The 23,679-nt window shown below is 43.4% G+C and overlaps 1 protein-coding gene across 1 annotated transcript in view; it reads right to left on the bottom strand.

Moving 5' to 3' along the window:
• LOC110525417 (GDNF family receptor alpha-2) overlaps positions 1-22,988 on the bottom strand; it is a 65,864-nt gene extending 42,876 nt beyond the window's left edge. Inside the window, exons 1-2 of the mRNA XM_021605496.2 lie at positions 22,413-22,988; positions 20,849-21,157 (exon numbers count right to left, since the gene is read on the bottom strand). Coding sequence (XP_021461171.1) covers positions 20,849-21,157; positions 22,413-22,449 — 346 coding nt within the window. The 5' untranslated portion in view covers positions 22,450-22,988. The remainder of the gene's footprint in view (positions 1-20,848; positions 21,158-22,412) is intronic.
• Positions 22,989-23,679: the final 691 nt, after the last annotated feature.

Here is a 23,679-nt window from a genome sequence, read left to right as displayed (position 1 = left end):
GCATTGTATTACGATACGTTATCTTAGTATCCTAAAGAACAAAGGGAGAAACTACAGTAAAACAGCTATGGAAATACATCCCTTTATAGAAGTCAAACTAAAGATGGTTTACAATAATGCCAAATGTCTAAAAGACAGGGGTGGAAGTCACGCAACGCCATCTCCTCCCAAGGAGCCATCGTTAGTAGACACGAGGAGTTGCTTCGCGGTCTGATAGAAGGGTTCCAGGATGTGGCCAAACGTCACGACCTAACAATGGACGCATTGTGGGAAAAATTCTGTGTGTTTCCTACCATGCAGCCTACCACGACTGAAACCTCCCAGCCCCTCAGTAACCCAACTGGGAGCAGCGCCATCACCCCGGTTTTCCGGGAACCCTGCTTACCTCCCTCGGAGCGCTACGATGGTGATTCCAGAACCTGCCTGGCCTTTCTCTCCCAGTGCTCCCTCGTTTTCGAGCTGCAGCCTTCTTCATTCCCCTCGGACTGCTCGAAGATAGCGTACATTATCACGCGGATGCCCGGGAGGACACTCGCTCCCACACCGCCGTGGCCCAGGCAACAATCTGCCATCTGCCTCAGTTTGGAGATATTCGTGGCGGAGGTGAGAAGTTTGACGCTCCGGTGTCCGGGAGAGAGGCTGCCTGGAAGATACTCCAGCTTTGGCAGGACTCCCTCAGTGTGGCAGAATATGTGGTGGGGTTCCGCACGCTAGCAGAGGATGGTACTTGGAACCCGGAAGCGCTGTTCAACACGTTCCTGCATGAATTATCGGAGGAGGTAAAGGATGAGCTGGCAGCCCGAGAACTTCCGACTGATCTCGACTCACTGATCACTTTAACCATCCGGATCGATGGTTGGCTATGGGAACGTAGGAGGGAGAAGAGGTCCGATTGTGGTCCCAATCGCTCACTCAAGGATCCCACCTTGCATTTGAACTAAGGAAGTCCCCGGCGTCTACGTCCTCGAGAGGATCCGAACTTACCCAAGTCCCTCCAAGAGCCTCCGGAGACTGCAGATTCAGCTCTTCCTAAGCCGATGCAGCTCAGCAGGGCTAGGCTGTCTCCAGCTGAACGGGTACGCAGACTTGAGACCCAGAGTTGTCTATACTGCAGTACTGCCAGTCACTATGTGTCTGCCTGTCCCTTCAACAGACCTAGCTCATTCGTTGGAGTGAGTACTCTGGTGGGCATCACAGATAATTTTTAATCTCCCCTAGCTCACTCCCCTCTCCATGCCATACTGCGGTGGGGCGGCCAGTCCAAGGTACTCATCGACATGGGGGCCGAAGTGAGTCTCATGGACCTTACCCTGCATCCGAACTGGGCATCCCCACTCAACCCCTCTTCATTCCCATGACTGAATGCCCCTTGTATCCGGTTTCCAGGCCCACCCCTCTCCCCAATCTCATTGACGGACGACCGGAGCACATGGTGAGATGTCTCCTGAGGGTTCGACCTCGGGGCAGGGGATTCCAGTACCTGGTTGACTGGGAGGGTTATGGCCCAGAGAGAGGAGAGATGCTGAGTCTCTGTTAGGTACATCCTGGACCCAGGCCTCATCTCTGAGTTCCAGCGCCGGCACCCTGCTCAACCAGGTATGCGCCCAAGTAGGATGCCAGGTGACGTCCCTAGAGGGGTGGTACCGTCACGCCCTGATCTGTTTCACCTGTCCTTGTGCTTCTCTCCACCCCCCTCCAGGTGTCGCCCATCTTCCCCACTTATCCCCTGGGTATTTATACCTGTTTTCTGTCTATGCCAGTTCGTCTTGTTTGTTCAAGCCTACCAGCGTTTTGTGTCTCAGCTCCTGCTTTTTCCAGTCTCTCTTTTCTCACCATCTTGGTTTTGAGCTCTGCCTGTCCTGACTCTGTGCCCGCCTGCCTGACCATCCTGCCTGACCCTGAGCCTGCCTGCCGTTCTGTACCTTTGCCCCTACTCTGGATTACCGACCCAAGCCTGCCTTGACCTATCGTTTGCCTGCCCGTTACAATAAACATTGTTACTTCTACACCGTCTGCACTTGGGTCTTACCTGAAACCTGATACACCTGCTCTTTCCATGACTGACCAGGTGAATCTTTGTGAAAGCAGTGAGCACTTATTGATGTCACTTGTTAAATCCATTTCAATCAGTGTAGATGAAGGAGAGAAGATTTAAGCCTTGAGACAATTGAGACATGGATTGTGTATGTACAGTGACTTGCGAAAGTATTCGGCCCCCTTGAACTTTGCGACCTTTTGCCACATTTCAGGCTTCAAACAAAGATATAAAACTGTATTTTTTTGTGAAGAATCAACAACAAGTGGGACACAATCATGAAGTGGAACGACATTTATTGGATATTTCAAACTTTTTTAACAAATCAAAAACTAAAAAATTGCGCGTATCAAAATTATTCAGCCCCTTTACTTTCAGTGCAGCAAACTCTCTCCAGAAGTTCAGTGAGGATCTCTGAATGATCCAATGTTGACCTAAATGACTGATGATGATAAATACAATCCACCTGTGTGTAATCAAGTCTCCGTATAAATGCACCTGCACTGTGATAGTCTCAGAGGTCCGTTAAAAGCGCAGAGAGCATCATGAAGAACAAGGAACACACCAGGCAGGTCCGAGATACTGTTGTGAAGAAGTTTAAAGCCGGATTTGGATACAAAAAGATTTCCCAAGCTTTAAACATCCCAAGGAGCACTGTGCAAGCGATAATATTGAAATGGAAGGAGTATCAGGCCTTTATGGAAGAGTGGCAAGAAGAAAGCCATTTCTTAAAGAAATCCATAAAAAGTGTTGTTTAAAGTTTGCCACAAGCCACCTGGGAGACACACCAAACATGTGGAAGAAGGTGCTCTGGTCAGATGAAAACAAAATTGAACTTTTTGGCAACAATGCAAAACGTTATGTTTGGCGTAAAAGCAACACAGCTGACACCATCCCCACTGTCAAACATGGTGGTGGCAGCATCATGGTTTGGGCCTGCTTTTCTTCAGCAGGGACAGGGAAGATGGTTAAAATTGATGGGAAGATGGATGGAGCCAAATACAGGACCATTCTGGAAGAAAACCTGATGGAGTCTGCAAAAGACCTGAGACTGGGACGGAGATTTGTCTTCCAACAAGACAATGATCCAAAACATAAAGCAAAATCTACAATGGAATGGTTCAATAATAAAACATATCCAGGTGTTAGAATGGCCAAGTCAAAGTCCAGACCTGAATCCAATCGAGAATCTGTGGAAAGAACTGAAAACTGCTGTTCACAAATGCTCTCCATCCAACCTCACTGAGCTCGAGCTGTTTTGCAAGGAGGAACGGGAAAAAATTTCAGTCTCTCGATGTGCAAAACTGATAGAGACATACCCCAAGCGACTTACAGCTGTAATCACAGCAAAAGGTGGCGCTACAAAGTATTAACTTAAGGGGGCTGAATAATTTTGCACGCCCAATTTTTCAGTTTTTGATTTGTTAAAAAAGTTTGAAATATCCAATAAATGTCGTTCCACTTCATGATTGTGTCCCACTTGTTGTTGATTCTTCACAAAAAAATACAGTTTTATATCTTTATGTTTGAAGCCTGAAATGTGGCAAAAGGTCGCAAAGTTCAAGGGGGCCGAATACTTCCGCAAGGCACTGTATGTCATTCAGAGGTTGAATGGGCAAGACAAAAGCTTTAAGTGCCTTTGAACGGGGTATGGTAGTAGTTGTCAGGTACACCAATTTCAGTGTGTCAAGAACTGCAATGCTGCCGGGTTTCTCACACTCAACAGGGGTTTGGACCTGACCATGGAACCAAGTAAAACTGAAATGATAACTTAACACAAAATATAAATATTCATTAATATTCATTAACAAACTTATAGCTTATTAGACACATTTCCACTTCCTGAACACATATTACTTAAATAAAAAGCATACATCAGACAAAAGTATGTGGACAGACATTCAAATGACTGGATTTGGCTATTTTAGCCACACCCGTTGCTGATAGGTGTATAAAATCGAGCACTCCGCCATGCAATCTCCGAAAACAAACATTGTCAGCAGAATGGCCTCACTTCCTACGCCGACAGAGATGGCTGCCTCGCTTCACGTTCCTAGGAAACTATGCAGTATTCAGTTTTTATACGTGTTATTTCTTACTTTGGTACCCCAGGTAATCTTAGGTTTCATTACATACAGTCGGGAGGAACTATTGGGCATAAGGGCAACGTCAACTCACCATCATTACGACCAGGAATACAACTTACCTGAAGCTGATCCTCTGTTTTTCCCACCACAATGGATCGGATCCCAGCCGGCGAACCAAAACAACGTAAAAGGGGCAGACGAAGCGGTCTTCTGTTCAGGCTCCAGAGACGGGCACATCGCGCACCGCTCCCGAGCATACCACTCGCCAATGTCCAGTCTCTTGACAACAAGGTAGATGAAATCCGAGCAAGGGTTGCATTCCAGAGAGACATAAGAGACTAACGTTCTTTGCTTCACGGAAACATGGCTCACTCGAGACATGCTATCGGAGTCGGTACAGCCAGCTGGTTTCTTCACGCATTGCGCCGACAGAAACAAGCATCTTTCCGGTAAGAAGAAGGGCGGGGGTGTATGTCTTATGATTAACGAGACGCGGTGTGATCATAACAACATACAGGAACTCAAGTCCTTCTGTTCACCTGACTTAGAATTCGTCACAATCAAATGTCGACCGCATTATCTACCAAGAGAATTCTCTTCGATTATAATCTCAGCCGCATATATTCCCCCCCAAGCAGACACATCGATGGCCCTGAACGAACTTCAATTTGACTCTGTGTAAACTGGAAACCACATATCCTGAGGCTGCATTCATTGTAGCTGGGGATTTTAACAATGCTAATCTGAAAACAACATCAGCATATCGATTGTGCAACCAGGGCTGGTAAAACCCTGGATCATTGTTATTCTAACTTCCGCGACACATATAAGGCCCTCCCCCGCCCTCCTTTCGGAAAAGCTGACCACGACTCCATTTTGTTGCTCCCAGCCTATAGACAGAAACTAAAAAAGGAAGCTCACACGCTCAGGTCTGTTCAAACCTGGTCCGACCAATCTGATTCCACTCTTCAAGATTGCGTCGATCACGTGGACTGGGATATGTTCCGCATTGCGTCAAACAACAGACGAATACGCTGATTTGGTGAGCGAGTTTATTAGCAAGAGCATTGGCGATGTCGTACACACAGCAACTATTAGCGTCCTCAGAGCATGCGCAGACCAGCTGGCTGGTGTGTTTATTGACATATTCAATCAATCCTTATCCCAGTCTGCTGTTCCCACATGCTTCAAGAGGGCCACCATTGTTCCTGTTCCCAAGAAAGCTAAAGTAACTGAGCTAAACGACTATCGCCCTGTAGCACTCACTTCCGTCATCATGAAGTGCTTTGAGAGACTAATCAAGGACCATATCACCTCCACCCTACCTGACACCCTAGACCCACTCCAATTTGCTTACCGCCCCAATAGGTCCCCCCTACCCCCCTGTCCACATTGACGGGACAGTAGTGGAGAGGGTAGTAAGTTTTAAGTTCCTCGGCGTACACATCACGGACCAACTGAATTGGTCCACCCACACAGACAGCATGGTGAAGAAGGCGCAGCAGCACCTCTTCAACCTCAGGAGGATGAAGAAATTCAGCTTGTCACCAAAAGCACACAAACTTTTACAGATGCACAATCGAGAGCATCCTGGACACCTACACACGATGTCACAGGAAGGCCATAAAGATCATCAAGGACAACAACCACCCGAGCCTGTTCACCCCGCTATCATCCAGAAGGCGAGGTCAGTACAGGTGCATCAAAGCAGGGACCGAGAGACTGAAAAACAGCTTCTATCTCAAGGCCATCAGACTGTTAAACAGCCACCACTAACATTGAGTGGCTGCTGCCAACATACTGACTCAACTCCAGCCACTTTAATAATGTAAAAATGTATGAAAAATGTATCACTAGCCACTTTTAACAATGCCACTTCATATAATGTTTACATACCCTACATTACTCATCTCATATGTATATAATGTACTCTATACCATCTACTGCATCTTGCCATCTTGATGTAATACATATATCACTAGCCACTTTAAACAATGCTACTTCATATAATGTTTACATACCCTACATTTGTAGCGGTTGTTATCGGGAGAAGGAGAATAGGACCAAAGAGCAGCGTGGTACATATTCATAATGATATTTTAATAAAGATGAATACTGGAACAAAAACAACAAACAAACAGTTCTGCAAGGTGCAACAAAAACACTAAACAGAAAATAACTACCCACACTCATAGTGGACAAACAGGCTGCCTAAGTATGGTTCTCAATCAGAGACAACATTTGCCAGCTGCCTCTGATTGGGAACCATACCAGGCCAAACACATAGAAATAGAAAACATAGAACACAAAAAATAGAATGCCCACCCCAACTCACGCCCTGACCAAACTAAAATAGAGACAATAAAAAGGACGTGGTCAGGACGTGACAACATTACTCATCTCATATGTATATACTGTACTCGATACCATCTACTGCATCTTGCCTATGCCGTTCTGTACCATCACTCATTCATATATTTTTATGTACATATTCTTCATCCCTTTACATGTATAAGGTAGTTGATGTGAAATTGTTAGGTTAGATTACTCGTTGGTTATTAGTGCATTGTCGGAACTTGAAGCACAAGCATTTCGCTACACTCGCATTAACATCTGCTAACCATGTGTATGTGACAAATAAAATTTGATTTGAAGAGCTCAGTGACTTTCAACGTGGCACAGTCATACTGTAGGATGCCACCTTTCCAACAAATCAGTTCATCAAATTTCTGCCCTGCTAGAGCTGCCCCGGTAAACTGTAAGTGCTGTTATTGTGAAGTGGAAACGTCTAGGAGCAGCAACGGCTCAGCCGCAAAGTGGTAAGCCAGACAATCTCACAGAATAGGACCGCCGAGTGCTGAAGCGTGTAGCATGTAAAAAATGTTGTCCTTGGTTGCAACACTCACTACCGAGGTCCAAACTACCTCTGGAAGCAAAGTAAGCACAATAACTGTTCATCAGGAGCTTCGTGAAATGGGTTTCCATGGCCGAGCAGCCGCACACAATCCTAAGATCACCATGCGTAATGGCAATCATGGAGTGGTGTAAAGCTCGCCGCTGTTGAACTCTGGAGCAGTGGAAACGCGTTCTCTGGAGGGATTAATCATTCTTCACCATCTGGCAGTCCGACAGACAAATTTGGGTTTGGCGGATGCCAGGAGAACACTACCTGCCCCAATGCATAGTGCCAACTGTAAAGCTTGGTGGGTGAGGAATAATGGTCTGGGGCTGTTTTTCATGGTTCAGACTAGGCCCCTTAGTTCCAGTGAAGGGAAATCTTAACGCTACAGCATACAATGACGTTCTAGACAATTCTGTGCTTCCAACTTTGTAGCAACAGTTTGGGAAGGCCCTTTCCTGTTTCAGCATGACAATGCCCATGTGCACAAAGCAAGGTCCATACAGAAATGTTCTGTTGAGATCGGTGAACTTGACTGACTTGCACAGAGCCCTGACCTCAACCCCATCGAACACCTTTTGGATGAATAGGAAAGCCGACTGCGAGCCAGACCTAATCGCCCAACATCAGTGCCCAATCTCACTAATGCTCTTGTGGGTGAATCGAAGCAAGTCCCCACAGAAATGTTCCAACATCTAATGGGTAGCCTTCCCAGAAGATTTGAGGCTGTTATAGCAGCAAAGGGGGGACCAACTCCATATTAATAGCCATGATTTTGGAATGAGATGTTCGACGAGAAGGTGTACACATACCTTTGGTCATGTAGTGTACATTGCTATGGGAAAGTGGTCAACCTGTTGTAAGGTGTTGCAGAGATGTGCCAGCAGTCATACCACCCTACATCCCATTGCTTGCTTGTCCCTGAAACTAAGCCTGGTCAATACTTGGATAGGAGACTAGAATATGCTGGATGAGACGGAGACCCAGTGTGCGGGTCTCAATCTCTTCCAGTATTGTCAGTTGTGATACTGGCGTACCTGGAACGACACTATTTGGTATAAACGGTGTTAAAGAGCGCAGACAGACTCCTATGCTTTCTAAGAATAGAATATGCTAAATGTGGAGTTGGAGGGCAATAATACGGTACTTGTCCCTCTGGGAAAGGGAGTTCTTGATGAAACTACACAGCATAAGCTGCCCTCCTTCAGATGAGACATTAAATGGGATGCCCTGAATCTCTGTGATCATTAAAATAGCCATGGCATTTGTCACAAAAGTAGGAGGTTATGCCCAGTGTCTGGGCTAGTAAAAAGTTAAGCCCAGTGTCTGGGCTAGTAGAAGGTTAACCCCAGTGTCTGAGCTATTAGGAGGTTAACCCCAGTGTCTGGGCTAGTAAAAGATTAACCCCAGTGTCTTGGCTAGCAAAAGGTTAACCCCAGTGTCTGGGCCAGTAAGAGGCTAACCCCAGTGTCTTGGCTAGTAGAAGGTTAACCCCAGTGTCTGGGCTAGTAGGAGGTTAACCCCAGTGTCTGGGCTAGTAGGAGGTTAACCCCAGTGTCTGGGCTAGTAGGAGGCTAACCCCAGTGTCTGGGCCAGTAGGAGGTTAACCCCAGTGTTTGGGCTAGTAGGAGGCTAACCCCAGTGTCTGGGCCAGAAGGAGGCTAACCCCAGTTTCTGGGCTAGTAGGAGGTTAACCCCAGTGTCTGGGCCAGTAGGAGGCTATCCCCAGTGTATGGGCTAGTAGGAGGTTAACCCCAGTGTCTGGGCTAGTAGGAGGCTAACCCCAGTGTCTGGGCTAGTAGGAGGTTAACCGAAGTGTCTGGGCTAGCGGAAGGTTAACCCCAGTGGCTGGGTTAGTAGAAGGTTAACCCCAGTGTCTGGGCTAGTAAAAGGTTAACCCCAGTGTCTGGGCTAGGAGAAGGTTAACCCCAGTGGCTGGGCTAGGAGAAGGTTAACCCCAGTGGCTGGGCTAGTAAAAGGTTAACCCCAGTGGCTGGGCTAGGAGAAGGTTAACCCCAGCGGCTGGGCTAGTAAAAGGTTAACCCCAGTGGCTGGGCTAGGAAAAGGTTAACCCCAGTGTCTGGGCTAGGAGAAGGTTAACCCCAGTGTCTGGGCTCGTAGAAGGTTAACCCCAGTGTCTGTGCTAGTAGAAGATTAACCCCAGTGTGTGGGCTAGTAGAATATTAACCCCAGTGTCTGGGCTAGTAGAATATTAACCCCAGTGTCTGGGCTAGTAGAATATTAACCCCAGTGTCTGGGCTAGTAGAATATTAACTCCAGTGTCTGGGCTAGTAGAAGGTTAACCCCAGTGTCTGGGCTCGTAGAAGGTTAACCCCAGTGTCTGTGCTAGTAGAAGATTAACCCCAGTGTCTGGGCTAGTAGAATATTAACCCCAGTGTCTGGGCTAGTAGAATATTAACTCCAGTGTCTGGGCTAGTAGAATATTAACTCCAGTGTCTGGGCTTCCTGACAGACATCAGATTCTGCAACACACTCTGTTTTTCTGAGACATGATTTATCTCAACATCTAAACAGATGCTATACAAGCAGCGGGTTTTACAGTTCATCGAGCGAATAGGAAGCGGGCTCTCTCTGGCAAGTACAAAGGCGGTGGTGTCTGCTCCATGACCAATACCAAGTGGTACGATCGGGGATACACAATTTGCGAGCTTCTCCTCTTCCGACTTGGAATATTTTGTCATTAATGATCTCCTTTTTTACATTCCAAGAGTTCTCAGGGATTATCACCACAGCTATGTAAATCCCTCCCCAAGTCGACATCAAAAATGCTCTCAATGATCTTCATTGGACCCTGAACAAACTGGAGACTGCGCACCTGAGGGCGACATTAGTTGTTGCGGGGGTACTTGTAACAAAAGGTCCGTGCTCCCGAATTACTATAAACACGCAGCTCACAAGTGGCGCAGCGGTTTAAGGCACTGCATCTCAGCGCTAGGGGTGTCATTTTACACCCTGGTTCAATCCCGTGTTGTATCACAACTGGCTGTGATCGGGCGGCGCACAGCATCGTTAGGGGAGGGTTTGGCTGGGGTACGCCGTCATCGTAAAATAAGAATGTGTTCTTAAGTGATTTGCATGGTTAAATTAAGGTTAAAACAAAACACTGACTGTCCAACTCATGAAATTTCCACTCTTGACCACTGCTACACACCTTTTTAACAAGGGTATAAGGTCCTCCTTTTGGCAAATTTGACCACGACTCCTGACTTTTTCAGCCCTGCCTATAAACAAAGATTCAAGGGGGAAATTTCGGTGGTCAGGTCAGTACAATGCTGGTCTGACCAATTAGAATTCCAAGACTGTTTTGACCATGTGGACTGGAATATGTTCCGGGGCACTACTGGGGATAACATCAATGAATACACCGACTCAGTCACCGTATTCATAAAAAAATGTATAGATGATATGATACCGATGGTGTCTTTCAAAACTTACCCGAATCAAAAACAGTGGATTCATGGAAGCCTTGAAGGGAAACTGAAGGAGAGAGATGCTGCTTATAAAAACGACAAGGAGACCAGGGACAATTGTATGGTTAAACAGTACAGTACGCTGCCCTACCGGATGAGCTAAAGCCCTTTTTTTAAGGGTTGAGCATAACGACACTGAGCTGCCCGAGGAAAGGTTCTGAAGATAACAAGGGCTATGGGCTTATGGTCTCCACAGAGGACGTATGTATTTCATTCAATCATGTTAACCCTCGCCCGGCTGCTGGCCAAGACGGCATCCCTAGCCGCACCCTCAGAGCATGTGCAGACCAGCTAGCTGCTGTGTTTTCTGACATTGTGTTATCCCCACCTGCTTCAAGATGTCCACTATTATCCCGTGCTCAAAAATGGGAAAGTAACTGAACTGAATAACCACTGACCCGTAGCACTCACTTCCGTCACCATGAAGTTCTTTGACAGGCTAGTCAAAGACCACATCCCTTCCTCCCTCCCCGACACACTCAACCCTCTTCAAATCGCCTACCACCCGACAGATCCAATGACAACGCAATCGCCATTGCACTGCAAACTGACCTCACAATGCAAACTGCCCTCACCCACCTGGACAGACAGAATGAATACAGTAGAAGTCGGAAGTTTACGTAAACCTTCGCCAAATACATTTAAATTCTGTTTTTCACAATTCCTGACATTTAATCCTAGTAAAAATTCCCTGTTTTAGGTCATTTTAAGAATGTGAAATGTCAGAATAATAGTAGAGAATTATTTATTTCAGCTTTTATTTCATTCATCACATTCCCAGTGGGTCAGAAGTTTACATGCACTCAATTAGCATTTGGTAGCATTGCCTTTAAATTGTTTAACTTGGGTCAAACCTTTTGGGTAGCCTTCCACAAGCTTCCCACAAAAAGTTCGGTGAATTTTGGCCCATTGCTCCTGACAGAGTGTAACAATGTGCTGGGTTCGTTGTCTGAGTCAGGCGCAGGACACAGGTTTGAGGAACAACACAAAAGTCTTTACTCAAAATATTAATACAAAAAAACCCGGAATATCTCCAACAAGGAAACATCACGTATAGAGAGAACCCTCCAACACACACGGTAACACAATACAGAAAGGTCGACGAGAGATTAAATAAGGAACATAATAAGGGAATAGAAATCAGGTGTGCGTAACCAAGACAAAACAAAAGGAAAAAGGAAACATGGATCAGTGATGACTAGAAAGCCGGGGATGTCGACCGCCGAACGCCGCCCGAACAAGGAGAGGAGCCGACCTCAGCCGAAGTCGTGACACAGAGCTGGTGTAACTGAGTCAGGTTTGTAGGCCTCCTTGCTCGCACACGCTTTTTCAGTTCTGCCCTCAAATTTTCTATAGGATTGAGGTCAGGGCTTTGTGATGGCCACTCCAATACCTTGACTATGTTGTCCTTACGCCATTTTGCCACAACTTTGGAAGTATGCTTGGGGTTAATGGCCATTTTGAAGACCCATTTGTGACCAAGCTTTAACTTCCTGACTGATGTCTTGAGATGTTGCTTCAATATAACCACATAATTTCTATACCTCATGATGCCATCTATTTTGTGAAGTGCACCTGTCCCTCCTGCAGCAAAGCTCCCCGACAACATGATGCTGCCACCCGTGTGCTTCATGGTTGGGATGGTGTTCTTCGGCTTGCAAGCCTCCCCTTTTTCCTCCAAACATAATGATGGTCATTATGGCCAAACAGTTATATTTTTGTTTCATCAGACAAGAGGACATTTCTCCAAAAAGTACAATCTTTGTCCCCATGTGCAGTTGCAAACCGTAGTCTAGCTTTTTAATGGCGGTTTTGGAGCAGTGGATTCTTCCTTGCTGAGTGGCCTTTCAGGTTATGTCGATATAGGACTCGTTTTACTATGGATCTGTCTGTAAAAATGTTTGGGAAAAATGACTTGTGTCACACACAAAGTAGATGTCCTAACCGACTTGCCAGAACTATAGTTTGTTAACAAGAAATTTGTGGAGTGGGTGAAAAACGAGTTTTAATGACTCCAACCTAAGTGTATGTAAACTTCCGACTTCAACTGTATGTGAGGACCCCCCCATTAAAGGTTGCTTTGCTATTCCTAGACAGCGGAATGACCATTGCCTCCCTCCAGCCCTGAGGGTACACACCGTCTTCTTGGTTTAAATTGAAGATGTGGCCAACAGGAGTCGCAATGTATTCCGCTACCAACCTCAGCAATTTACCATCCAGGTTGTCGGTAACAGGTGGCTTCTCCTTATATATAAATAGCAAACAAAATCCCTCTTCTGCACCAACATTGCGGAACTCAAAAGTACAGTGCTTGTGTTTCATTACTTGGTCCGATATTCATGAATATGAAGGCTCAGCGTTTGTTGTTTGCATGTCATGCCAAAGTTAGCTAATCTTGTCAACAGAAAAGTTATTAAAGTGTTTGGCAATATCAAAGGGTTATGTTATGAACAAGCCATCTGCCTCAATGGGTAGTAGAAGGTTAACCCCAATGTCTGGGCTACTAAAAGGATAACCCCAGTGTCCAGGCTAGTAGGAGGTTACCCCAGTACGGGATAGTAGGGGGTTACCCCAGTATCCGTTCTAAATTCTAGCTTCTCATACTAAAGTGTGGCCACCTTATCCTCCCTAGCTTCCAAATGACTCATTCAACCCCTCTCGGATATCATGGATATATTGAAACTAGTGGATATATGGAGGCTTAAATATCCTGACTTAGTGAGATATACATGGTGGAGGCTTATGGTGGAAATTCAATCAAATCCTATTGGATGATAACTTGTTTTTAACTAGGACAGAAAAATTAGCATAGGTACAGCAGATCCCCTTATTGTATGGGACACTTTTAAATCACACAATTTAGTAGTCATTTCTAAAACAAAAGCAATTTAGGTCAAAAGAGTCCATATTAACAAAGGAAATGGAAGGACTAACAGTACAGATCGATAGCAACAAAAACTGTACCATAGAGGCACAGAATAAGTTAGATGAAAGCTCAAGTATAACATACATTACCATTCATTGGGCTTGGGGTCACTTAGAAATGTCCTTGTTTTTGTCCATTAAAATAACATCACATTGATCAGAAATACAGTGTAGACATTGTTAATGTTGTAAATGTCTATTGTAGCTGGAAACTGATGATTTTTAATGGAATATCTACATAGGCATACAGAGGACCATTATCAGCAACCATCACTCCTGTGTTCCAATGCACGTTGTGTTAGCTAATCCAAGTTAATCATTTTAAAAAGCTAATTGATCATTAGAAAACCCTTTAGCAAGTATGTTAGCACAGCTGAAAAATGTTGTGCTCATTAAAGAAGCAATAAAACTGGCATTTTTAGACTAGTTGAGTATCTGGAGCATCAGCATTTGTGGGTTCGATTACAGGCTCAAAATAGCTAGAAAGAAATAACTTTCTTCTGAAGCTCGTCAGTCTATTCTTGTTCTGAGAAATGAAAGCTAGTCCATGTGAGAATTTCTAAGAAACTGAAGATCTCGTACAACGCTGTGTACTATTCACTTCACAGAACAGCGCAAACTGGCTCTAACCAGAATAAAAAGTGGAGTGGGAGGCCACGGTGCACAACTGAGCAAGAGGACAAGTCCGTTTTATTTAATCCGTTTTAGAATAGGGCTGTAATGTAACAAAATGTGGGAAAAGTCAAGGGGTCTGAATACTTTCTGAAGGCACTGTATGTAGTGAGAAAGCAAAGACAGCCAGACAAACATAGTATACTCTGTCCCTCAGCATGCCCATGTACAACAATTTCCCATTTTACAAGTGCTTGGAAATCTCAGGGGAACTACAGATACTACTGAGAAAGGTTATTTTCCCAGAGACTTGCCATGAAGTATGTTTATCCATCCTAACTGGACATTGTAAAATAGTGTAATCTTCAAACAAAGCCAAATGTTCTAGCATTGAAAGTGTTGTGGCCAGTCTCCGGGACAGCTTACAGAGGATCATGGATGATGAAGCTCTATTCTATATCTGTGGGGACTGTGGGGAAGTTGAGGGATCCAAACCATTTCAGTTTAACCCAAGCGGCCGAGAAAAAAGTGTACCTGCCTCTCATACAAGTAGAAAATCATGTAGCCTCATCCACATATAATAATTAAATCAAATCAAATTGTATAGGTCACATACACATGGTTAGCAGATGTTATTGTGAGTGTAGCAAAATGCATGTGCTTATAGTTCTGACAGTGCAATAATATCTAACAAGTAATCTAACAATTCTAAAACAACTACCTAAAACACACAAATCTAAGTAAAGGGATGGAATAATAATATATAGATATAAATATATGGATGAGCGAAGACCGAGCGGCATAGGCAAGATACAATAGAGGGTATTTACATAAGGGATGAGTAATGCAAGATATGTATACATCATTATTAAAGTGTAATTGTTATAGTGACTATTGATCTACAGTGGGGCAAAAAAGTATTTAGTCAGCCACCAATTGTGCAAGTTCCATAATTTGCAAATAAATTCATTAAAAATCCTACAGTGTGATTTTCTGGATTTTTTTTCTCATTTGGTCTGTCACAGTTGAACTGTACCTATGATGAAAATTACAGGCCTCTCTAATATTTTTAAGTGGGAGAACATGCACAATTGGTGGCTGACTAAATACTTTTTTTGCCCCACCATATTTGTTAAAGTGGCCAATGATTTCAAGTCTGTATGTAGGCAGCAGCCTGTCTGTGTTAGTGATGGCTGTTTAACAGTCTGATGGCCTAGAGATAGAAGCTATTTGTCAGTCTCTCGGTCCCAGCTTTGATGCACCTGTACTGACCTCGCCTTCTGGATGATAGCGGGGTGAACAGGCAGTGGCTCGGGTGGTTGTTGTCCTTGATTATCTTTTTGGCCTTCCTGTGACAATGGGTGCTGTAGGTGTCCTGGAGGGCAGGTAGTTTGTCCCCGGTGATGCAGTGTGCAGAGGTTGTTGGCGTATACGGTTGCCGTACCAAGCAGTGATACAGCCCAACAGGATATTCTCAATTTTGCATCTGTAAAAGTTTGTGAGGGTTTTTGGTGACAAGCTCGAATTTCTTCAGCCTCCTGAGGTTTTTATTGGCGCTGTTGCACCTTCTTCACCACACTGTCTGTGTGGGTGGAACAGTTCACTTTGTCCGTGATGTGTGCTCAGAGGAACTTAAAACTTTCCACATTCTCCACTGCTGTCCCGTTGACGTGGATAGGGGGGTGCTCCCTCTGCTGTTTCCTGAAGTCCCCAATCATCTCCTTTGTTTTGTTGACGGTGAGTGAGAGGTTGTTTTCCTGACACCATACTCCGAGTGCCCTCGCCTCCTCCCTACAGGCTGTCTCGTCGTTGTTGGTTATCAAGCCTACTACTGTTGTGTAGTAATAACAGTGCATCTTAATGTAAGTCAAAGAGGAAGTAATACTGCATTAACAATAATATTGTCAAACATAAAACGATAGCGTGAACAAAGTTAGTGAATTAATTTTGAAAGTGTTTTACAATGTTATCACATGCCATACAGAATTAGAACTGCACAAATACAGCGTAATTGTACTCTCGCTTGAGGGTTAAAAGATTCACATTGGCAACACATTCGCCATGCCACTCTGTTTTTCAAGAACTATGCTATTTGACAGTCACCCAATCAATTATGCATTAATCAAGTAATACAAATTCTTCCCAGCTGTTTAGTGTACGATTGTTTGCCAGAGGGCAACAACTTATTGTGGTAATTAGGACTATTTGACTTCCTTTGTTCTGACAGTGTTGCGCATGGCGAGAGTGGCACAGACAATCAGGCCTCCCTTGTAGGGGATTCTGCTCTTCAGTGGATTCGGGGATGACTGCCTAAGGGTTTTAAACTGTACAGAATCTCAAATCCATAACGTATTCATTATCAATAGGAGTACATTCCTGAGGTGATGGAAGCGTCCTATGGATTTTCCGGTCTTGGTAAACAGCTTATGGCTTGAAGCAAAGTCAATTTTAATAGCTGTCATTCATCTTATTTGTTTAAAGGTGGCCTAGTCTATTTGCATAAATGTAGAATATTGATTCCGTATTTCTCGTTAGTTGAGGACTATCTGTGGAGAAGAAAATTGCACAGGCTTTGATAGCTAGTCCACTCCCATGATTTCAAACATGCACATTCAATCATCCTAAAACCTTCGTGGCAGGACAAATCCAAATCCCAACATGCCCGTATTAAGAAGGCAAAACAGGCTGTCTCTTCCTGCCTGGGTAAGAGTGGAGAATTTCCCAACAATAGCTGCCACACTGGGTGTCATTTTAGTAATATTGAAAACTGTTTGGTGGATCTTCAGATATAGTAAAGGAAATCATTAGAGGGATTTGAAAGGACATAGAGAACCATCACTGTCATCATATTTCACTGATCCTTTTCACAAGTTTTGGGGGACCTGAAAAGATTTTGATCTGTTCCAGAAAAATATTGACAGGTCTTCTTCCTTGGATGATGAAGCACCCACCTAGTGAGCGTGGTCAGATCAGGAAAAATAGAGTACACATTCAGCATGCAGAGGCAAACTCCCATTGCCTCAGAGGACAGTGGATGGCTTAGGTAATGGCCAGTGACTACTACCATAGCTCATGGTAATGATGGGTTCACTGAGGAATACTGTGTACCTCTGTAACCCCATGTATGTTCTCCTTTTAACTCTGCTTGGGTCCCCAGTATAACATACTCAAGCTGGCATAAGGTTCCTATTTCCCCCTCTCTAAATTAGCTGCCTAGCGATATTATCATAGAATACTGACAAATTCGGCTCCTGACCTTTAAGAATGCTGGCATTCATAAAAATGGAGGGGAATAAATAATTTAAAAAAAAATTGATTCTTTGGTTATTTCATGTAAGATCTCCCAATGGCCTGAGACAGACTCACGTATTCTCCCTGCTGTAGAAGTCTGTTCTACTAATTAAACTGCAAGGAAACCGCCCACATAAAGGCTTTCAATTCTCTTTGCTATCTGCTCAAATCACTTTCAATTTAAAGAACAAACCAGCGATATGTGAGGAATGGGACTTACTGTTAACTGACTGGTTGGAACTGCCTCAAACCCTGGTGCTCTCCCCATGAGGTTTAAGGCCCAATCGAAAGAGAAATGCAGCTGCCTTTATGTTTTTAAAGAGCATGCTCCCACACATGCCTTTTGTAGATTCAGACTCTTAACCCCAGTTGTCCGACAGTGAAAATGACCTATTCAAAAGGCGAGCCATTACCCGCCAAAGACAGGTACATTGACACATTGAATTCAGCTGGCATTTATTTTAAAACTTCAATTAATGGGTCACATTTACGACTGCCAAAGACGGAGCGTGAGTAGCCCAACAAAAGCTTGTCCTTTTCACAGCGGCACCACCCTTGACTGTGCCACCTAAACTATCCTATGCACAGCGAAACAGTCTAAGCACTCACCAAATTACCTTGGAAAACAGCAAATTGGCCGGCTTATTCCAAAGTGCACATTACAAAAATAAGAGCAAATTCATTAGCAATGTGAAGGCTGCTACTGGGTTGGATGTGCGATTATCCTTGCACTAGGAGTGTACGCCCTTATCCCTACATTACACTCAGAACATTTCATTATTGAAAATTCACATACTGTATCAAAATAGAAGATGAATAACATACAAGGACATGTAGGCTACTTACAGACGATTTTTACCTTCGCTTTTGTTTTGTCATATTTAAATTCTACACTTGCATGACATGTATACTTGTTGCTCCTGTCTCTTTCACTATACTCCACCCATATGTTGTGCTCAACTCTTAAACCTGCCTACAATACATTATGAAAAATGCCTAGAACTGCAATTGTTGCAATTAAGCACATACAAACCTTTAAAATGGCCATGCAGTCAAAATTCAGTTTTGACCCAATAACAAAGAGTTCCAAACCTCTGCCAATAACAGCTAGTTAAGGTTACATATCATTCATTACATTAGGCCTCTCCAATTAGGTGCCTCATTCAGACCACTCCTAGCAAAATACATTTGAGAAATTATTTTTGCTGAAAAGCAATGAAAAAAATATATACAGTGCATTCGGAATGTAGACAGACCCCTTGAATTTTTCCACATTTTGTTACGTTACAGACCCATTTTTATCCTCATCTACACACAGTACTCCATAATGACAAAGCAAAAACAGATTAACATTTTTGAAATGTATCAAAAAAATAAATGAAATATCACATTTACTTAAGTATTCACACTTTACTCAGTACTTTGTTGAAGCACCTTTGGCAGAGACTACAGCCTCGAGTCTTCTTGGGTATGACACTACAAGCTTGGCACACTTGTATTTGGGTAGTTTCTCCCATTCTTCTCAGCAGATCCTCTCAAGCTCTGTCTGGTTGGATAGGGAGCCTCGCTGCACAGCTACTTTCAAGTCTCTCCAGAGATTTTTTGATCGGGTTCAAGCTCGAGCTTTGGCTGAGCCACACGAGGACATTCAGAGACTTGTCCCAAAGCCACTCCTGTGTTGTCTTGGCTGTGTGCTTAGGGTCGTTGTTCTGTTGGAAGGTGAACCCTCAATTGAATTTACCACAGGTGGACTCCAATAAAGTTGTAGAAACAGCTCAAGGATGATCAATGGAAACATGATGAACCTGAGCTCAATTTTGAGTCTCATAGCAAAGGGTCTGAATACCTATGTAAATAAGCTATTTCTGTTTTTTATTTGTAATACATTTGCAAAAAAATATAAAAAACCTGTTTTCACTTTGTCGTTATGGGTTTAGATCGTTGAGGAACATGTTTGATTTCATCCATTTTAGAATAAGGCTGTGACGTAACAAAATGTGGCAAAAGGGAAAGGGTCTGAATACTTTCCGAATGCACTGTATACCATTTTAATGGGAAATTATTACAGTAAGGTACATAATTGTTACCCAGAAATGATTTGATATTGAAAAAAATGGGTTGCGATGGGCCTTTAATAAATCTGCCCCAAAGTTCCTTAATGACTTGCCACTTTAGTCAACAGCAACACAGGCGGGCTCTTAGGATTTATCTACATAGCCCGTAGACATCTCCCTATCTGCTGAGAAAACCTTTCAAAGCTGGTGATCTTCCTACAATATCCCAACTTTTTCCAGTTTTTGTCCACAACAATTTTTTAAGTGGGTTGCAGCGTTTTTGAGGGTCTGTGGGGAATCAGCCCTTGTGTTTGTTTCCAAAAAAACAATGTTATACACAGATTTTTACCAGTTAACAAAAGCCTGGTTGACTGCACAATGGATCGTGATCAGATTAAAGCTGCACTGTAAGAACTCTGGCATCCATTAAGGCCCGTTTTATCTCCCTGGACAGTGCCTAAATGGGACAGTTGCATTCTTCGGTTAAGTATCCTCAGTGAAGGACACACGGGAGGTCTGTATTTGTCCAAACAACTTATTGAGGCGTAATGTATCATAAAATGTTAACTCTGTTCAAGAAGGTCTGCTTCAGTGTTCTAACATTCCACTTAAACCTTCTATCATAAAGCATAGAGCTTAGAGACTGACATCTCCAACTGCGGTTGACATTTTTATTTGACCTTTATTTAACTAGGCAAGTCAGTTAAGAACAAATTCTTATTTTCAGTGACGGCCTAGGAACACTGGGTTAACGCCTGTTCAGGGGCAGAACGACAGGTTTTTACCTTGACAGCTCTGGGATTTTATCTTGCAGCCTTTCAGTTACAAGTCCAATGCTCTAACCACTAGGCTACCTGCTGCCCAATAGCATATGAAATGTCAAACGTTTTGACTACATTAGATCTTATGATCTGATTTGACATCAGCTGCAGGGATGTTTTAAGATATTCATCATACCACGTTTATGACAATGTAAAGTAGCCTTTTGAAGGGTTAAGGTTTAAGTGAAACATTACCTCCTGCACTGTACAGTGCAAGTGGCCGGCTCCAGGTCATTGAACGGTGGGTTTATAACCTAATAATATGGAACTCTTGTGGTGAAAACCAATAGTGCTCTCATAACAGGTCTCGCTGCTGTAATTTCATTATTGCTCCATTATTTCACAGAGAATGGAAAGCATATATTTTTCATCAGGGGTTTCAGGGTATCACTATATCCTGTAGCAGATACAGCATAGAATGCATGAGAAATTATTTCCATATGTTCTGCATATTGTACAGAGACCTGCATGATCACTATCTGATGATGTTTGTTTTTTATCAATGTGATATAGGTACAATTCATAATAGCAGAGTCATCTTTGCACATAACAGCAGTTCTCAATTTGTAAGTATCTCTCTAGCTGAGTATGTTGCACCAGACACAAACAGGAATTCATTGATTTCAGTCTCACCTTCAGTCAGGCCCATGTGGATGCTCCAGTAGCTCTGCAGACACTGCAGCTCTTTCTTCATGCCCCTTTTACAGCGACAGTCATACAGCGGGCTGACCAGCAGCACCTCCAGGGCAGCCTGGCACTCCCTGTTGGCCAGCATGGTGTCCCTTTCTCTGCCCACCAGGCACTGCCGCATCACCCGGTAGCGGGAGCTGCACTGGGGGTTCTGGTTGCACATGTCACTGGCCCTCACGCAATCCACCCAGCCATGGGCACCCGTCGCAGCCAGGCCCGAATAGGAACCGCCCGAGGAGTACGTAACTCCGTCTGAGGGAGAGAAAGGAGGCTCTCTCATTCGTCTAACTGAATAGAGTTACACATGCATGGACATATTTGATGGATTTGCTGTAAATACCACTGGTGCTGTATAAACATTTCACATGGTGTAAGGTAGTGTTTCCAAAACCTCTCCTTGAGTACCCCCAGCTGTTCCATGTGTTTGATATATTACAGAATTAGCACACGCAACATTTTTGACAACTACACCAAGGATCCACAAGTTGGTGGCACCTTAATTGTGTGTGTGTGCGTGTGTGTGTGGAGGTGGGGGGGGGGGCTTGTGGTAATGGCTGGAGTGTGAATAAGTGGAATGATATCCAATACATCCATGTGTTTGATGCCATTCCATTCGCGCCGTTTCAGCCATTTTTATGAGCCGTCCACCCTTCAGCAGCCTCCACTGCCAGGAACAGATCCAAATATGTTAGACTTGTTTGACAATATAGGTTCATAGCACACACACATTTGGCACATCCCCTAGTTATGAGATATTATTCAGTCAATTATCTGTTATGCTTCATGGTCATTGATCTCAATGCACTTACCTTGGGAATATTAACGTTGTACCATATTGTTACTGTACATGACAGTAAAATCAATAAAACCAAACTATTGAAGGCAAAATAAAGGCTTCTCTCTTGAATGGAGTAGACAAACACAAACTCCAATATAGGTGGAAAGAGTGATATGAGCAAAACCTTCAGTTTGTTCTAAACCTGCAAACTGCTGAAGGGGGATATTGCTAGAGACTTTGCAATAAAGTAGAGGGAGTATGCAGTAAAACTAAATTATGCAAATAACCATTATCCTAACAGATAAATTTAACATTTTCTACCACATGCAGATCATCCTCATCATCATGTTTAGGCTATTCCTTCATTTTATGTGGGTTATTTGACTATCTCAATCTTAATCAAATAAACAGATGAGAATGAGATGCCAAGAGACAATACATATCTGCTCTAAAAACAATTTGGAGTAGGTAAAATGTTGCACCTAATAAACTCTAACATGCACACTATGGGTAATTACGGAAATAATGTCAATGTAATTTAATGACACTAAAATGTAAGATTGATTTCATAATGAGTAGGCTATAGTCGAAATAGCATTAAATGAAAGAGCCTACTGAATGTATTATGTTCAGAACAATTACTAAACTATCCACACCCATGTAATGTTATGGAATTAATGGTTTTATCTAATTTTAAACTTAAGAAACATAAAAATATGAATGTCTCACCTAATAGAAAAAGAACGAAGTAGAAATAAATCCACATCACGACGAATTAAAAGCCTTTTTAGATTCAGAGTCAAGAATCTGTAAAAGTGGGGATCCGATTTAATTATCTTCCTCTTGTAAACGTGTGGTAAATCCCTTTCCAAATGTTTTATTCCGGCGTAACTAAGTGTGAGAATTTGAATATCCTCTGAAAAAACTCCAGTTATTACCGAACTCGGCTTTACAATTTCCACGTCTCAATAATCCATCAATTTCAAAACACAAAAAATAAAATGTCAAAATCCTCTTGGAAAAGGAATTCAAATCCCTTTAAGAAATGATTTCAGGTATAAACTGTACATATCGAGTGGCATCTCTCCGCATCAAGATCTCTACTGATCCAGTTCGGAGCTCCCTGGCTTGAAACGAGATGCAAGGAAAATTATTCGGCAACGATATTGATGTCAAATAACTTTTCACATTGACATTTCTCTGGAGGTTTATGGAAACTACAGCTACTAGCCTACGCAGGAGGGTCCCTGGTGAGTGCAGACTTGACCAGACTTGACTCTCCAAAAGCCGCGCGCGTCTGACTTTAGTGCGAGTCTCTGCGCTTCATTTTGAGTGTTCTGGAATCACTGGAGTTCATTTAATGAGCTTCGGAAAACCAGAAGAGGGCGATGCTGACTCACTCGTTTACTGAAAAACTATTAACACCGCTATCTTTGCAATAATGGTTTCTCTCAAATGATTATGAGAGTCCATCTTCCTGTTGACACAGCTCGATTAGGTCTACTCTGTTATAGTCTGCACATGGAAATAATGTTCAGTGGATTGTGACATTTCGGAATCGGTATTTTATGTTGTGCTTCCACAATCTGCTAGCTCATTCACTATAAAACGAATGTCCTCTTTTAAAGTCAAGGCAGGACATGTGCCTTTTCCTTCACATCGCTAAATGCGTAATAAATGTTGATTTATTTGTCAGTTACTTTCATGAGATCACATTTTTACCCTACGTTTTCTATGTCAATGCCAGCTCATAACGTGTAGGGCTACACATTAAACTAATGCAGGCCTACCAGTCAAACAGATATGAAATGCAGACTTGTCATATAGCAGAGATGATAACAAAAGCGTCATTCATTTCAGCTATATCCCATAATTTCATTTCATGTCGCATTAGAATGTTGGTCTCAAACATAGAGGGTTAAGGGACACAATGTATTGTATTGTGCCAATGCCAAGGATGCCATGAAGTAAACGTTGATGCTCCATTTTTCTAAAT

Source organism: Oncorhynchus mykiss, chromosome 6, assembly GCF_013265735.2.
Source record: "Oncorhynchus mykiss isolate Arlee chromosome 6, USDA_OmykA_1.1, whole genome shotgun sequence".
In the NCBI taxonomy this organism is placed as follows: Eukaryota; Metazoa; Chordata; class Actinopteri; order Salmoniformes; family Salmonidae; genus Oncorhynchus; species Oncorhynchus mykiss.
This window is presented reverse-complemented; position numbering and strand designations above follow the sequence as displayed.